The sequence below is a fragment of the Hyla sarda genome, chromosome 1 (genome assembly GCF_029499605.1).
Source record: "Hyla sarda isolate aHylSar1 chromosome 1, aHylSar1.hap1, whole genome shotgun sequence".
Taxonomy (NCBI): Eukaryota; Metazoa; Chordata; class Amphibia; order Anura; family Hylidae; genus Hyla; species Hyla sarda.
Genome location: NC_079189.1, coordinates 251,614,770 through 251,633,992, shown reverse-complemented (window position 1 = coordinate 251,633,992; position 19,223 = coordinate 251,614,770). Strand labels below are relative to the sequence as shown.

Sequence of the window (19,223 nt, the reverse complement as noted above, 5' to 3'; positions counted from 1 at the left end):
AAAACCCACAGACGAAGGATTGTCCGACTGGTATCAATCTTTTATACTTGTAGGGACCCTACTTCAGATCCCTCACCCAGCCGTGGGGTACGGGAAACCTGGCTATGTCCGTGGCAGCCCAGAGGTCAGAGACAGATGTTGGCGGAAACAGTGTAGACAACAGTCTGACTGAACAAGAACACCCCCAGGCATTTGGCGAAAAGGGAACAGTCAGACAGGTGATAACTGCGTCCCTTTGTCATAGGTGGGAGGGTGGGTAGCAGGGCTGTGGAATCGGTAGATAAATGTTCCGACTCTGGAGTCATCTGTACTTCCAACTCCGACTCCTCTGTATTAATATGCTAATTTTTGAAGGAAACATGTCATTACCACAGGACTACTGGCTGGGAAGCCAACAGTCTACTGTATTGAACAGTTTGTTTGCTGATCTGCTGCTGAAGATAGGGCAGTGGGTGGATTCAGGAAGGGGCATTTATTATAAAACATGATTTCCCTAGTAGAATCCCATAGTCATGTTTAAAGTTTAAAGGGGTACTCCGCCCCTAGACATCTTATCCCCTATCCAAAGGATAGGGGATAAGATGTCAGATCGCCGGGGTCCCGCTGCTGCGGCACTGCACTTTCATTACTACACAGAGCGAGTTTGTTCTGTGCGTAATAACGGGCGATACAGGGGACGGAGCAGCGTGACGTCATGGCTCCGCCCCTCGTGACATCATGGCCCGCCCCCTTAATGCAAGTCTATGGCAGGGGGCGTGACGACCACCACGCCCAATCCCATAGACTTGTATTGAGGGGAATGGCTGTGACATCACGAGGGGCGGAGCCGTGACGTAACGATGCTCCGGCCCCTGTATCGCCCGTCATTACGCACAGAGCGAACTCGCTCTGTGCAGTAACGATAGCGCCGTGCCGCAGCGGCAATCCTGGGGGTCCCCAGAAGCGGGACCCCCGCAATCTGACATCTTATCCCTTATCCTTTGGATAGGGCATAAGATGTCTAGGGGCGGAGTACCCTTTTAAGCCAACAATCGAGTTTACAAGTTTTTATAGCCTTAGCTGAATGGCAGCAGTTTTTCCAATGGTTTACAGCTTCAGTCTTGAACTATTGACCCTCCATTCCCTTCACTTATACAAGTGTCTCTAGTCCTGCAAAAAACATATTTACTTAATCCCTTATCAGTGAGAGGCTAGGTTACCCATGGGTTCCCTGTAACAGCAGAACACAACACTATGGAAAGTATAAGTATTGCCGCTCCTAATTGTGCGTTGTGTGCCATATAGTAAAGCACATGAAAAGCTTCTTCATGGTCACTTAACGTGTTCGTTTAGTAGGAATCAGAGTCGGTGCATTGTTTGCCGACTCCAACTCCGACTCCAGGTACCCAAAATTTAGTCCGACTCCGACTCCACAGCCCTGGTGGGGAGGCAGAGAAACCCCACCCCCTGGGAGATAGAGGTAGGCAGAGGAGCCGTGAAATGCATCCCTGACATCCCGTATAGTGTCCGTGGGACATGCTGGGACAGTTCTACGTATACCGCACACAGCAGTGGGGTACCGAAACTCCAGTCGCACAAACATCATTTACAGGCGGCAGAAGAAAACCTGCAGACAACTGTCTGGCTTACTGGCATGGATCAACAGTGGACAGCGAGTTACTCTGTCAGGCACTCCGCACAGTGGTGAGGCATTTGAACTCCAGCCACAGACAACAGCCGTGAGATGTGTGACAGGCAGTGTAGTAAACCATGCAGTCTGGCTTACTGGCATGGATCCACAGTGAATAGCGAGTCATACCGTCGGCACCTCGCACAGTAGTGAGATACCAGAAGTCCAATCGTCGAAACGCCATCCATGAGATGTGTGACAGGTGGTGTAGGAAACCATGCAGACAACTGTCTGGCTTACTGGTATGGGTCCACAGAAGACAATGAGTCAGTTCGTCAGCACCTCGCACAGTAGTGAGGTACCGGAACTCCAGCCCGCAGATACATCAGCCGTTTGAGGTATGACAGGCTGTGTAGGTAACCATGCAGACCACTGTCTGGCTTACTGGTAAGTAGGGATGTCCCGATACCATTTTTTTTTAAGACAGAGTACGAGTACCGATACTTTAATTCTAGTACTCGCCGATACCAAGTACGAGTACTTTTATTTTAAAGGGAATCTGACAGCAGGGTGACCCGGTATCTGGCGCTGTTTACCGTATGATATGTGGGTCCTTGTTGTGTACAACGGAGGCGGCTGCTGTAGTATGAGCCAAGATTTCCCTCTTCTCCATTGGACAGAACAGGGAATTTGAATGGTCTGTGAGACCGATGTACACATGGTGAGCAGCGGTAGTTACAGGATCACCTGCACTACCTATAAATTCAAGTTAGTGCAGGTGACTCTGCTGTAAGATTGTCTTTAATAGTAGGTAGTATCCCCTTGCAGACATTAGCAGCAGCCCCCCGGCAGTCATTAGTAGCAGCACCCTTGTAGACAGCAGCCCCCCCTATAGACTGCAGGCCCCCCTTGTAGACAGCAGCCCCCCCTATAGACTGCAGGCCCCCCCTTGTAGACAGCAGCCCCCCCTATAGACTGCAGGCCCCCCCTTGTAGACAGCAGCCCCCCCCCATAGACTGCAGTCCCCCCACTTGTAGACTGCAGGCCCCCCCTTGTAGACTGCGGGCCCCCCCTTGTAGACAGCGGGCCCCCCCTTGTAGACAGCGGGCCCCCCCTTGTAGACAGCGGGCCCCCCCCTTGTAGACAGCGGGCCCCCCCCCCCTTGTAGACAGCGGGCCCCCCCCCCCCTTGTAGACAGCGGGCCCCCCCCCCCTTGTAGACAGCGGGCCACCCCCCTTGTAGACAGCGGGCCCCCCCCCCTTGTAGACAGCGGGCCCCCCCCTTGTAGACAGCCGGACCACCCCTTGTAGACAGCCGGACCCCCCCTTGTAGACAGCCGGACCCCCTTGTAGACAGCGGGCCCCCCCTAGCTATGTAAATAGCTAGTATCGGCCCCGATACCAATACTAGTATCGGTATCGGGACATCCCTACTGGTAAGGGTCCATAGTAGGAAACGATTCATCCCGTCGGCACATCGCACAGTAGTGAGGTACCGGAATGCAGCCGTATATACATTAGCCGTGTGATGTATGACGGGCGGTGTAGGGAAACCATGCAGACCACTGTCTGGCTTACTGATATGGGTCCCTAGAAGACAACGGGACACTCCATCGGACGCCTCACACAGTAGTGAGGTACCGGACTCCAGCCGCAGGTATGTCAAGATGTGTGACCGGCGACATTGAAAAACCATGCAGACCCCAGTATGGTTTACTGGTAAGGGTCCATAGTATACCGCAGGTCACTCCATCGGGCACCTTGCACCAGCAGTGGTGTTCAGAGTGTGAGCCGCGATGCGGAAGTAATGAAATGAGTAACAGGCGAGACTACTGTTTGGCATAATAATATCAGGTCCAATCCATGCCCATGCAGGAATATGCCCCTGAGGGCCGTGCACTGGATGAGGGGATCCGTAGCAGTAGCTGCGGATGTGACAGCCTGTGGAGAAGGGAATACCATAGAATGACCTGCCAAGAACACCCCTAGGATGGATGGTTAGCAGACCTGACAGGTGAGGAATCTTTAAAGAAACCTGAGCGTCTGGCAGGAACACAAGAACTTGCTCATTGTATGGCACGTAGAAGGGAACATATTGCTGGAATATGACCCCCGGTTCCAAGGACTTGAATCCCTGGTAACAACCCGCCACGGCGGTTTTCATATGCTCCACGATAGGTAGCAACAATGCCGAATTAGAATAGATAAGGCCGGCTAAGGCTGCAATAGAATTAAAATTGCAATACCAGTATTGGCCACAAGAGGGTGCCAACTACTACCAAATGGTCTGAGAGACCAAGGCGATAGGGTTTTTTATTTTTTTTAAACCGTTTATTAAAATATGATGCGGAAGGGAACATTGGGCGCAGGGTAGCCTGCAAGTGCTGTCCGCAGTAACAATAACCGGCAGACAGCAAGCCCCTGGAGCAGCGATGACTCATAGCAGTGTGCTACAAGTGCCTGCTAAGCAGCAGCTCCTGTAGGGGAGAATAATGGGCCGGACCTCGAGCTCCCACCAGGATGCTGTCTCGGGAGCCAGGCGATTATGCGCGCGCCGAGTCCCGGCAACGGGGAAGGAGAGAGGCGCTAGAAACTCCAGCAGCGAGCGAGCTGGGGAGGAGGAGCTGTCTCATCTCCCGACTCGCGCGCTGACCGGGGGAAGAAGAAGGGCGGAGCTACACCGCCATAGTCCCCAATTAAAAAGGTAGAGGAGGCACAGTCTGGCCTCCCGGAGCGCTGATTCAGGGCAAAAAGAAGGGTGGTGATGTGCCGCCAGGGCCCTGGACTCCTGCCGGCAGAGCAGACCCCTCCGGGAGAAAATTATAACCGGTGGAAGCAAGAACAGAGAGGCTGTGCAGAGGTGAGCCGGCAAGAACTCCTGTGGAGGGACTTGCTGCAAAATGCCGGCAGCTGTCCTAGTATACACAAAACACAGGACCTAGTATACACAAAACACAGGGAGGACCTGAGGGAGCCCCAACATGATTTTCCAATAAAGGACAGAGTCTTTTGCTCTATGCTCCGCGCCCCTTAGCCGCATATGTCAGTTGGCGGGAAGAGGTTAACGGTGCATTTTGTTCTATGCCCCATGCCCCTTAGCTGCATATGGGTAACAGGTATGGCCATGCTCCTGAACCCCCACCTGAAAAAAAGGAAACAAAAAGGGAGTAGAAAACCTTACTAGAAAGTCATAAAAAAGACAAGGTCTGGGGAGCTCCCAGACCTGTGTCTTGCCTCCTGATAGCACTAGCTAAAACGGATTTCCTCACTGCAGGTGGGTGGGTATATCCTGCCAGGGAGGAGCAGACTTTTTCCTAGTGTCAGCGCCTCCTAGTGGCAAGAGCATATACCCATCAGTAAGGTGTCCCCCAATGAAGAGCGACCGAGAAAATCAGTTTTTTTCAGTTTTCCACCTACAGATCCATTTGAGGGCTTGTTTGTTGCATCACCACTTTTACTTTGTAATGAAATCAGTAATTTAACCACAAAATCTACAGAGAAACCCCAAAAAATTATTTGTGGGGCCACTGACCGTGCGGTTTAATTAACATTATATTTTTATAGTTCGGACATTTACGCATAGGGCGATACCACATATGTTTATTTTTGTTTTTAGATGGGAAAAGGGGATGATTCAAACTTCTATTAGGGAAGGGGTTAATTTACATTTATTAACCTTTTTTTTTTAACATAATTATTTTTTGTCCCCATAGAGGACTATTACATGCCGTAGCATAGCATTGATCAGTGTTATTGGTGCTCTGCTTCTCCAGCCTGCCAAGGCTGACTGGAGCTTCAGAACAACGATCGGATGGAGAGGAGGCAGCTAATGGCCCTCCCGCCATCCTCTCAGCTGATCTGGACACTGTGGTTTTACCGCAGTGGTTCACAATCAGCTCCACTGAGCTGCTGGTACTGTTTTTGCTTTTTTAGTCATCACCGCAATCCGGAGACTCCCGGGAGAAGGACGTAGTCCGAAACGATCGTAGGGGTGACACCTCCTGGCCACGCTACCATTTGCTCTGTTACATGTGGGTATTGTTCAGTCTACACCTTTGTCAGCTTACTATGTATACTGTCTGCAAATATTGCTGATGTGCACTGCATTTTATATACTGCTGCTATACTTTGCTGCTATTATACCTGTCTCATTGTACTTTTACTTATAAAACATAGACGGTGCGCATTGTTTTTCCAGCAATACCCACCATATGTATTATATACAATATGTAGGATATGGCATGTTGCCATTATAGTACTTTCATGGACTTTTTGCCAGGAGTAGTCTTTGTCAGAAGTCATTCAGCTGTGTCATGTATGTATTTTAAACTTTATGTTTTAACAATAAAGGAATTCTTTGTCATTACTTCAGTCTGCTACAGCGCTTTGTTTCTAGGTATTTGTTATTCTTTTCTGTATCAGCAGACAACATAAGGTCCTAGCACCTAGACCCTGGGAGTACATAGGGGCATCCTGACTTTGTATTTAGGCTCTTTTTCCCCCTCCTTTCTTTATCTGTGTAGTTGGTTTTGATATATACATCGCAGGGTAGAGGAGCATGCCGCCCGCTCCCCTGGTTAATAACTTCTGATTGCATAGGGTCTCAGAAGTGAGACCTGGTGCGATAAATCCCTCAGTCCCTGTACTACTACCCCAAACATGGAACAGACTCTGTTCCATGATGGGGTGGGAGTACAGGTGAGGGATTGATTGCACCGGGTCTCACAGCCAGGGGAACTACTACTCTCAGCATGGAAACAAGTCTGTTCCATGATGGGAGTAGAAGTAGTCCCGCAGCACTGCAGGAGTCCACTGATTTCACCTCTTCTGAGCATGCTCAGAAGTAATAACGGTTCAAAAACGGATATTATAAACCGGGTGCAAAGGGATGAGATGACATTAACCCCTTAAGGACCGGGGGGTTTTCCGTTTTGGCATTTTCGTTTTTTGCTCCTTGCCTTTAAAAAAATCATAACTCTTTCAATTTTGCACCTAAAAATCCATATGATTGCTTATTTTTTGCGCCACCAATTCTACTTTGTAATGACGTCAGTCATTTTGCCCAAAAATCTACGGTGAAACGGAAAAAATAATCATTGTGCGACAAAATTGAAAAAAAAACAAAACGCAGTTTTGTAACTTTTGGGGGCTTCCATTTCTACGTAGTAAATTTTTCGGTAAAAATGACACCTTCTCTTTATTCTGCAGGTCCATACGATTAAAATGATACCCTACTTATATAGGTTTGATTTTGTCGTACTTCTGGAAAAAATCATAACTACATGCAGGAAAATTAATACGTTTAAAATTGTCATCTTCTGACCCCTATAAATTTTTTATTTTTCCGTTTATGGGGCGGTATGAGGGCTAATTTTTTGCGCCGTGATCTGAAGTTTTTAACGGTACCACTTTTGCATTGATAGGACTTATTGATCGCTTTTTATTAATTTTTAAAATGATATAAAAAGTGACCAAAAATGCACTATTTTGGACTTTGGAATTTTTTTTGCGCGTACACCATTGACCGAGCGGTTTAATTAACTATATATTTTTATAATTCGGACATTTCCGCACGCGGTGATACCATATATGTTTATTTTTATTTACACTGTGTTTTTTTTTTTTATGGGAAAAGGGGGGGTGATTCAAACTTTTAATAGGGGAGGGGTTAAATGATCTTTATTCACTTTTTTTTTCACTTTTTTTTTTTTTTTGCAGTGTTATAGCTCCCATAGGGACCTATAACACTGCACACACTGATCTTTTACATTGCTCACTGGTTTCTCATAGGAAACTAGTGATCGATGATTCTGCCGCTTGACTGCTCATGCCTGGATCTCAGGCACTGAGTAGTCATTCGGCGATCGGACAGCGAGGAGGCAGGTAGGGACCCTCTCGCTGTCCTGTAAGCTGTTCGGGATGCCGCGATTTCGCCGCGGCTATCCCAAACAACCCACTGAGTTAAGCGGCAGCTTTTTCTTTCACTTTTAGCCGCGCGGCTCAGCTCTGAGCGCGCGGCGGCGCTATTGGCGCTGCGCGCTATTAGCGGCGGGTCCCGGCTTCACTATGACGCCGAGCCCGCAGTGATGTGATGCAGGGTTACCGTGTAACCCCGCGTTATATCACGGAAGCAGGACCAAGGACGTACCTGTACGTCCTTGGTCCTTAAGGGGTTAAAAGCTTATCCGTCTGCCATAGACTTCAATGTTAAATTTATAATATCCGTTTCTATTTAGTTATTTTTGGCGGGAGAAAAAAAATACTGCATGCACTGTCTCTCCCCCCCTTGTCAAAAAACAAAAACTGAACAGGAAGCAAACAGGTGCAAACAGGTGATAAAGAATTGTAAGAAAAATTATCAAACAGATTGATAACGGGCATTTATTAATGGGGGTAGACGTTAATGTTAACGAGCCTTAAGTGTTCAATATCTCTTCAGCCCCACCACAGGAAAAAGCATTATGCCCCTCTTTTATCTCAGAATTTTCTAATGGGATATATTAAATTGGATTTTGAAACAAAAACAACCCCACTTAACACAGATTCAAATTGAATAATGGTCCATATTTATCATACTGTGTGAAAGAAAATGTGAAAACTTTACCAGAGCTCATTAGCTGAGCTGTGATTGGGTACTGTGGGAAAATCACTCCACTTTTTTTTCCCCACAGTTTGATAAAATCAGGGCCAATATGTAGACCGTCTTTACACAGATTTATTAAAACATTCAAGTTAACTTATTTTCCTTCTGGTTTTACTTCCTCATTCCTTGAAGACTGTAGCCATCTCATCTTTGGAGAGCTTTTAGGCCATGTTCACACTTCTGGAATGTCCGCACAGAAAATCTCCGTGCGGGCGCTGGCATAACATGCCGGCACTAAGACCGCATGGGAATGCGCAGTCTTAGATGGCTATGCATTCCGTGTGGTGTCAGCACAGAGAATGAACAAGTTCATTCTTTGTGCAAACATGGAAAACTGAATTTCCGTGCCAGAAACCGTGCCATGTGCTGCTCTGGAATCCCCAGTGGAATTCCGCACAGAGATTCTGGACGTGTGATCATGGCCTAAGCCTCGATGTCATAATCATGTACATTTTTGTACCCCCTTTATGTTATGTAGTTATGCAAAATATGTTGGCTCTGTATAAAAACAATGGGGATTATTTACTAACAAATTCCCAATATTTCTTTTTCGGGTTCCACGCATAAATTGTTAAGTGCGTGCCCCGTCAGATTAGAAAAATCATAAGTTTACTAATGTGCTCACATAAAATGTGGTGGATTTGAGCTTTGGAAAACAGACAGCTCAGAGCAGTTGTACATAAAAGCAAAAAGTAGGGAAAAATCGCCAACAGTAAATACCATGAGAAAATGCCTGTCCGGAAAAAACCCCACAAAGAAAACTCCACTTCACTCTTAGTAAATGAGGCCCATTATGTTGAGAAATATACAGTCATATTGGGGCCAATTGCTATAACATATAAACATTTACATCTATAGAAGAATGTTGTACTGTGTTACTGTATCTCTAAAGACAAGAATTATAGCTATGTAACCCCTTCCCATGGCAGGCCTTTGGGACCTTAAAGGGGTACTCCGGCACTAGACATCTGATCTCCTATCCAAGCGTTCGGAACAAAAACCTTAAATGAGCACTCTCATTACAACAAATTTTTGATATTGCACTCCTTATGGTAAATAAAAAATATTTCTAATGTACTTGTCCAGAGCACATTTCCCCCTGTGTGCAGCCTTATCCAATCATAGCTCATCTCGCACACACTGAACAGCCCTGGGCTGAGTGAGGAAGTTCTCCCCTGTATGGCTTCAGATGAGGTCACGCCTGCTGGGTAATGCCCCTTCCCAGTCTGTGAATCGGACTGAGACTGAGTAGAAAATACAGAGCAATATCAAGGTAGAAAACTAAAAAATAATAAAAATAAAGGCAGTGGGTGGTTTATCATGATGGGGCAGTGAAAATTTAACAAGATCATGACAGGTACTCTTTAATAAAACAGAGTTTCATTAAGGTTTTATATACACATCAGTAAACACAACATGGACAAAAAGTTGGTAAGTAAAACACAATCGAAATGTAAGGACAGAAAGAGAGGTGGCATGCTGCCATTTTTTTTCTTTAGGGTTCATATATTTTTTTTATTTTCAATTAACTTTTTTTGCTGGTCAGTTGGGAAAAAAGTGATTTTGTCATTACTTTTTTTAATTTAGAATTTAGGCTGTTAACTGTATGTTATAAATAACATTACAGCTTTATTCTGTGGGTCAGTATGATTACAGCTATACCAGATTTATATAGGTTCTTTTACTACATTGCCATGGAATTGCATGTAAAAATATTTGTGTCTCCACACTACAAGATCCATTATTTTTCGCCTGATGGTGCTTTGTTACGGCTAATTTTTACGGAAAAACTTTAGGGTATTTTTTTATTGGTACCATTTTGGAATGTGTATGACTTGGTGATTGTTTTCTTAAATATTTTTGGTATGCAGATTAACAAGCAATGCTTGTACAATGCTGTACAGCAATGCTGTACAGTGATCCCCCGACTTATGATGGCCTCGACATATGATCATTTCAACATATGATGGCCTCTCAGAGCCCATCGTATGTTGAAGGCAGCCTCGACATATGATGCTGCTGTGTGTCGGGGCCATCGTACAAACAGCTATCTGACAGCGCTGACAACTTCAGCATGTGACAGATAGTTGTTTAACCCCTTCATGACCCAGCCCATTTTCACCTTCAGGACCTGGGCATTTTTTAAAAATCTGACCACTGTCACTTTAAACATTAATAACTCTGGAATGCTTTTACTTATCATTATGATTCCGAGATTGTTTTTTCGTGACATATTCTACTTTATGCTATTGGTAAAATTTCACTGATATTTGAATCCTTTCTTGGTAAAAAATCTAAAAATTTCATGAAAATTTGGAAAATTTTGCATTTTTCTAACTTTGAAAGTCTCTGCTTGAAAGGAAAATGGATATTCCAAATAAATTACATATTGATTCACATATACAATATGTCTACTTTGTGTTTGCATAAAAAAATTGACAAGTTTTTACTTTTGGAAGACACCAGAGGGCTTCAAAGTTCCGCAGCAATTTTCCAATTTTTCTCAAGATTTTCAAAATCGTTATTTTTCAGGGCCCAGTTCAGGTTGGAAGTGGATTTTAAGGGTCTTCATATTAGAAATACCCCATAAATGACCCCATTATAAAAACTGCACCCCCCAAAGTATGACATTCAGTAAGTGTTTTAACCCTTTAGGTGTTTCACAGGAATAGCAGCAAAGTGAAGGAGAAAATTCTAAATCTTCATTTTTTACACTCGCATTTTCTTGTAGACCCAATTTTTGAATTTTTACAAGGGGTAAAAGGAGAGAAATCACCCTAAAATTTGTAACCCAATTTCTCTTGAGTAAGGAAATACCTCATATGCGTATGTAAAGTGTTCGGCGGGCGCAGTAGAGGGCTCAGAATGGAAGGAGCGACAATGGGATTTTGGAGAGTGAGTTTTTCTGAAAGGGTTTTTGGGGGGCATGTCCCATTTAGGAAGCCCCTATGGTGCCAGAACAGTGGACCCCCCACATGTGACCCCATTTTGGAAACTATACCCCTCACGGAATGTAATAAGGGGTGCAGTGAGCATTTACACCCCACTGGCGTTTGACAGATATTTGAAACAGTGGACTGTGCAAATCAAAAAATTTTTCATTTTCACAGACCACTGTTCCAAAAATCTGTCATACACCAGTGGGGTGTAAATGCTCATTGCACCCCTTATTACATTCTGTGAGGGGTGTAGTTTCCAAAATGGGGTCACATATGGATATTTATTGTTTTGCGTTTGTCAGAACTGCTGTAACAATCAGCCACCCCTGTGCAAATCGCCTCACATGTACATGGTGCACTCCCCTTCTGGGCCTTGTTGTGCGCCCCCAGAGCACTTTGCGCCCACATATGGGGTATCTCCGTACTCGGGAGAAATTGCATTACAAATTTAGAGGGTCTTTTTTCCCCTTTTACCTCTTGTGAAAATGAAAAGTATAGGGCAACACCAGCATGTCAGTGTAAAAAATGTATTTTTTTACACTAACATGCTGGTGTAGACCCCAACTTCACCTTTTCATAAGGGGTTAAAGAAGAAAAAGCCCCCCCAAAATTTGTAAGGCAATTTCTCCCGAGTACGGCGATACCCCATATGTGTCCCAAAACTGTTGCCCTGAAATACGACAGGACTCCAAAGTGAGAGAGCGCCATGCGCATTTGAGGCCTGAATTAGGGATTTGCATAGGGGTGGACATAGGGGTATTCTACGCCAATGATTCCCAAACAGGGTGCCTCCAGCTGTTGCAAAACTCCCAGCATGCCTGGACAGTCAATGGCTGTAAGGCAATACTGGGAGTTATTATTTTGCAACAGCTGGAGGCTCCGTTTTGGAAACAGGGGGAGGGGGGGCTGTGTAGGGGTATGTGTATATGTAGTGTTTTTTACTTTTTATTTTAGGTTAGTGTTAGTGTAGTGTAGTGTTTTTAGGGTACAGTCACATGGGCAGAGGTTCACAGCAAGTTTGCCGCTGGAAGTTTGAGCTGCAGCGCAAAATTTGCGCCATCTCAAACTTGCAGCACTCACTGTAAACCTCCGCCCATGTGAGTGTACCCTGTACATTCACATTGGGGGGAGGGGGCAAACATCCAGCTGTTGCAAACTCCGAGCATGCCCTTTGGCTGTCCGTGCATGCTGGGAGTTGTAGTTTTGCAACAGCTGGAGGAACACTGGTTTGGAAACACTAAGTTAAGTAATAAACTTTCAAGTGTTTTGCAACCAAACTTAGTGTTTCCAAACCAGTGTGCCTCCAGCTGTTGCAAAACTACAACTCCCAGCATGCATGGTCTGTCAGTGCATGCTGGGAGTTATAGTTTTGCAACAATTGCAACAGCTGGAGGCACTGAGGTAGGAAACGGACAATGTTTCCCAACTAGTGTGCCTCCAGTTGTTGCAAAACCAACTCCCAGCATGCCCAGACTGCCCAGGCATGCTGGAAGTTGTAGTTCGGCAATATCTGAAGGATCAGATGTTGCCGAACTACAACTTCCAGCATGCTTGGGCAGTCTGGGCATGCTGGGAGTTGTAGTTTTGCAACATCTGGAGGTCCACAGTTTGGAGACCACTGTATAATGGTCTCCAATCTGTGCTCTTCCAGATGTTAGAGAACTACAACTCCCAGCATGCCTGGACAGACTGAGCATGCTGAGATTTGTAGTTTTGCAACATCTGGAAGAACACAGATTGGAGACCATTATACAGTGGTCTCCAAACTGAGGACCTCCAGATGTTGCAAAACTACAACTCCCAGCATGCCCAGAAAGCCAAAGACTGTCTGGGCATGCTGGGAGTTGCAGTTTTGAAACTCCCAGAGGCAGCAGTGAGATCGCTTTACGGCGATCTCACTGCTGCCAATGAAGATGCCGCAATGCTGCCGGAAACTCACCTCCGGGACGCAGCGCCGCCGGGACCGCATGGAGGACGTCGCTCGCGCCGGGACCACTCGGGACACTGCTCGGACGGGTAAGTGACGCCGGGGGACGGGGAAGGGACACTTAGCAGAGCGGTGTGTGTCCCGATCCCCGTGATCGGGACTCTCACACCGCGCTGCTAAGTATTCTGATAGCGAAATGCTGCTATCAGCTAGTCAAATTTGACCAGCTGATAGCAGCGATCGCTGGGGGGGTGGGGGATGAAACCCCCCGTGGTCGCATGGTAAGATGGCTGGCTATCAGTGATAGCCACCATCTTACCGGGCGCTGCGGGATGCCGCGAGTAGCGGCAAAAATGTTCATGACGTACCTGTATGTCATGGGTCGGGAACACCTTGCCACCCATGACGTACAGGTATGTCATAGGTCGGGAAGGGGTTAATGTGCCCCGTTCTGCCTCCTGTTACTCACATGCTGTCCTGCTAACATGCTGTCCAGGCTTCCACTGTGAGCTCCGTGTAAGCCCTGCCCACCCAGTGCAGCTATAGCCATCTTGCTGCAGGCATCCAATGAGCTGCTGGCTGCCCTCCCCTTCCTTTCCTATAGAGCTGTAGTCGGCAGGATGGTAATGGAGGACATTCTGTCCCCCCTGAAGGTATTTAAAGAACTCTACAGTAGTGTATGCGATGTCACACATCACATACAATACATATACACAATATACACCCCATACATCAATGTTTCCCAATCAGTGTGCCTCCAGCTGTTGCAAAACTATAACTCCCAGCATGCCCAGACAGTCAATGGCTGTACATGCATGCTGGGAGTTGTAGTTGTGCAACAGCTGGAGGCACCCTGGTTTGTTAAACACTCCCCATACACTCCACATACAATGGTCATCCCAGAACCAATTAGCAGTTTCCCATAGAGATATGTATTCAACATACAATAGTTCAGAGGCCCCAGAACCAATTACCATTTTTACATAGACATGTGTACGTGACATATGATGGTTTCAACATATGATGGTTCTCCTGTAACCAATTAATATCATATGTTGAGGGACCACTGTATAGCACAGTCGAGTACACAGACACCCATGGCAAGCCTGGGAGCCATCACAACACCCCTGGCTTCCATGGAAACCGGATCCCGCAAACACAGCGATTGATGCTTGAGGTAAGTGGAATCATTTAAATGCAGTGTTGATTTGACCGTGGCATGTGAAGGGTTAAACTACTACTCCTGGTAGTTACAGCAGGAATACATCTATCACTCTGACAGCCAAACTCTGGGAATCCCTGCAGGGGAGAGCAGCTCTGCCTTATTTTAACCCTGGCGTGAAAGCACAAATGGCTAAAATAAGTAACCTAACCTTACACACCACTTAATGAGCGCCGTAAAAAAGGGCATCTGCGGTCATTAAGTGGTGTGTAAGTTTACTCATTTAACCAATTAGAAAAGCCAATGTATGACTGATCTTAAATTAGGTGTTTAACATTTTAATTTCAATACGTAATCATGTATGTGGTTAACTGTTGTATTCTGACATTACTCTGTAGTCAGGTTCAATAGAAGCTACGTGTGGACTCCAGAGCATGCAGACTTTTCTCTTCTCAGATTTCACACAGCTGGAATGACTTAGGAGACAATACTTGCCACTCTAGGCTAAAAGTAAGAAGTGGGCTGCCTCCGAATTTGACAGAACAATCTAATGGTATGTTCACACTACATAATTAGCGCAGAATTCCAAGGTGAGAACTGCTAACATTAGTGTGAATGGGTCTTCTGCAGAACCGTTCACACTGCAAAATTGATTTGCGCAAAGAAAGAACATGTTCATGCGCAGAAGTACGCGAGCACTGCATTGCTGTTGTGATTCTGCAAGCGGAGATGCCTTTCAAAATACGTAGTGTGAACATACCCTAACACAGCCTGAGGGAGTGTGTAGTATGTGCCACAAGACATTTTGCTGTTACGATCAAGTAACTACATGACTAATTACAAACTTTTTGAGAAGGAAAGTCAAAGCAACAAATAATTAATAAATTGATCTAATAACAAACAACATTTTGTTCACAGCCGCACTGGAGAATCTATTATGATCCTTGTCCCAGATTCCATCAAAAATGCTCAACATAATAGTGCAGCGCTATTGCCAGGTAAGAAGATGAACATTATAACGGAACACTGGACAGACCACGCTATAGTCATAGGTGTCCGTTGGTTACTGTTTATCACGTCCTGCTCTTACGTTTGTTTTTCTGCTCCTATGATAGAGTAGATCACTGGCAAAAACACAATTGTGAGCAAGCCCCAAACCAGGAAAGAGAAGTAAATATTTGCAACACTGTTGCAGACCACAATAGTTTTTTGTACAGGGATTCACCTGTTGCAGGACATTTCTTTCTCGTAGAGCCATTAGTCTTCTGTGTAGGTCAACTAGCTCATCTGTGTATGCCTAAAAGAGCCAACAAAAGAGCACTTAAACCACTAGTTCTAGGACATTGTGAAATACCAAACACATTGTTAAATGGATCTCTGAGCTCACCTTGTCATAAACACCTTTCTTTAACATTTTCTCAGACTTGCTGCAGGTCTCAGGACTTCTACGGCCAGTGGTCTATGCACAGTAAAAGCATAATGCTAAAGAATTAGCTAATTCTTAATATGTGCAAACCAAATTAAGTACGGTTAGTGAAAGTAAGGGTCATGTTAACAGAGCCTAATACATTCAACTTAACTAAACACCTTCTAGTGAAGGCTACCAGCTTCTCAAATGTCAGTGGAATGAAGGAGGGACCATATGACTAGATGAATATGGGCTTCAGAGAAGTAATGGACTTTTCATAGAATTAAAAGATGATACACAAGAGCCGGTAATTGTATTTGATTACATTTTCACCCTCTTTAAACAACACAGTTACAGTATACCATCATGATATCTTGTAGGACGTTACATCAACAATATGCTTCTATGAAAGTGACACGTTATTCAGGACACCGCAAATGCTAGCCTTAAAGGGGAATTTCCATAATATATATCATTTAAGCAATATGGGTATGGTGTATGCACAGCTTTACGTCATTCAATGCAAAGAAGATTCACTTACTACTTCGTAGCTTCAAAGCAATGTTTCTTTATTATTGGCAAGTTTTTTCCTTTCACTTCGCACGGCTTCGATGTTACAAGCTGACCGGCTGGCAGAAATCTTACACACCACTCATCGGATACAGAGGTCTGACGCTACGTTTCGGGGTACGCTCCCTTACCCCCGCATGAGTAAGGGGGCGTACCCCGAAACGTAGCGTCAGCCCTCTGGATCCGATGAGTGGTGTGTAAGATTTCTGCCAGCCGGTCAGCTTGTAACATCGAAGCCGTGCGAAGTGAAAGGAAAAAACTTGCCAATAATAAAGAAACATTGCTTTGAAGCTACGAAGTAGTAAGTGAATCTTCTTTGCATTGAATGACGTAAAGCTGTGCATACACCATACCCATATTGCTTAAATGATATAAGTTATAAGGAGAAAGGTGGAGTCTCCGAAAATGGGTGGAACTATTCACACATACTACCTTTGAACTGAATTTCCATAATAATAATAATCAGTTTTTAAGTTGTAGAGCATGGGGCGGTGGGCGGGGCATTATCGGCAAGGTAATTGCCGATACCGATAATGCCCAAAATCGTGATTATCGGCCAAACCGGTAATCGGTCGATCCTATATATTATATACACACACACATATATATATATATATATATATATATATATATATATATATACATATACACACACACACACACACACACACACAGTCATAGACGTAAATGTTGGCACCCCTGAAACTTTTCTATGAAATTAAGTATTTCTCACAGAAAAAGATTGCAGTAACACATATTTTTCTATACACGTTTATTCCCTTTGTGTGTATTGGAACGAAACCAAAAAGGGAGGGAAAAAAAGCAAAAATTGGACATAATGTCACACCAAACTCCACAAATGGGCTGACACAAAATTATTGGCACTATTAAAGGGGTATTCCAGGCCAAAACTTTTTTTTTATATATATCAACTGGCTCCGGAAAGTTAAACAGATTTGTAAATTACTTCTATTAAAAATCTTAATCCTTCCAATAGTTATTAGCTTCTGAAGTTGAGTTGTTGTTTTCTGTCTAACTGCTCTCTGATGACTCACGTCCTGGGAGCTGTGCAGTTCCTATGGGGATATTCTCCCATCATGCACAGCTCCCGGGACGTGACATCATCATTGAGCAGTTGGACAGAAAACTTCAGAAGCTAATAACTATTGGAAGGATTAAGATTTTTTAATAGAAGTAATTTACAAATCTGTTTAACTTTCCGGAGCCAGTTGAGATAGATATATATATTATATATTATATATATATATAAAAAGGTTTGGCCTGGAATACCCCTTTAACTTAATATCTGGTTGCACACCCTTTGGAAAAAAACAACTGAAATCAGTCGCTTCCTATAACCATCAATAAGCTTCTTACACCTCTGAGCCGGAATGTTGGACCACTCTTCCTTTTCAAACTGCTCCAGGTCTCTCTTATTGGAAGGGCCTTTTCCCAACAGCAATTTTAAGACCTCTCCACAGGTGTTCAATGGGATTTAGATCTGGACTCATTGCTGGCCACTTCTGAACTCTCCATCTCTTTGTTGCCATCCCTTTCTGGGTGCTTTTTGCACACATTCAAGGCACCCAGTGCCAGAGGCTGCAAAATAACCCCAAAACATCATTGAACCTCCACCATATTTCACTGTAGGTACTGTGTTCTATTCTTTGTAGGCCTCATTCTGTTTTCGGTAAACCGTAGAATGATGTGCTTTACCAAAAAGCTCTATTTTGGACGTTTTCCCAGAAGGATTTTGGCTTACTCAAGTTAATTTTGGTAAAATGTAGTCTTGCTTTTTTATGTCTCTGTGTCAGCAATGGGGTCCTGCTGGGTCTCCTGCCATAGCGTTTCATTTCATTTAAATGTCGATGCATAGTTCTCGCTGACACTGATGCTCCCTGAGCCTGCAGGACAGCTTGAATATCTTTGGAACTTGTTTGGGGCTGCTTATTCACCATCCGGACTATCCTGCGTTGACACCTTTCATCAATTTTTCTCTTCTGTCCACGCCCAGGAAGTTGCAAACTTCTTGATAATGTTGTGCACTGTAGACAAAGGCAAATCTAGATCTCTGGAGGGTGGACTTGTAACCTTGAGATTGTTGATATTTTTTCCCCTATTTGGGTTCTCAAGTCCTCAGACAGTTCTCTTCTCCTCTTTCTATTGTCCATGCTTAGTGTGGCACACACAGACACACAATGCAAAGACTAAGTGAACTTTTCTCCTTTTTATCTGCTTTTCAGGTGGAATTTTTATATTGCCCACACCTGTTACTTGCCCCAGGTGAGTTTAAAGGAGCATCACATGCTTGAAACAATCTTATTTTTCCACAATTTTGAAAGGGTGGCAATAATTTTGTCCAGACCATTTTTGGAGTTTGGTGTGACATTATGTCGAATTTGCTTTTTTCTTCCCTTTTTTGGTTTAGTTCCAATACACACAGGGAATAAACATGTGTATAGCAAAACGAAACGATAGTGGAAATCATATATCATTTACACATCATTACAGGTATAAATAAAAACATTTAATAAGTCTTGTGCTTACTAGAATTTCTGAAAAAATACACACAAAGTCCAAAGAGAGAACATTAGCGAATCAACCTCAATTATGAATATCCGGAAAGATCCAAGTTTCTGATGACTGCATAACACACCAAGTCTCTTGCAAGTCCCTACACTCAAAAAAAAAAAAAAAAATCACAGAAAAGAGGCCACACTTGCTGGTTACTGGTACAAGGGCAGGTTAGACACCTATTCCCTTTATGATGCAGATCAGTGACAATGGGTGCAAAATACTGATGAACAGCTACTCCGAGGCCTTCTATTCATGTATGGGATTGCTGCTTAGTATTACACTTGCACATAAATAGCGCATACAAAGAGTGCCAGTTACATGATAGCATGTAGTGCACCATGCTGGCTTACAACCTATTAGTGATGCCCATACTATTCAATCTGGCGGGT

General features: G+C 44.5%; 1 protein-coding gene across 2 annotated transcripts in view; it reads right to left on the bottom strand.

The window, feature by feature from the left end:
- Positions 1 to 19,223, bottom strand: part of MLLT1 (MLLT1 super elongation complex subunit) — a 92,510-nt gene that overhangs the window by 14,533 nt on the left and 58,754 nt on the right. For both annotated transcript variants that reach the window (XM_056570634.1, XM_056570624.1), the window contains exons 10-11: positions 15,667 to 15,738; positions 15,505 to 15,576 (exon numbers count right to left, since the gene is read on the bottom strand). In XM_056570634.1, the coding sequence (XP_056426609.1) occupies positions 15,505 to 15,576; positions 15,667 to 15,738 (144 nt within the window). The remainder of the gene's footprint in view (positions 1 to 15,504; positions 15,577 to 15,666; positions 15,739 to 19,223) is intronic.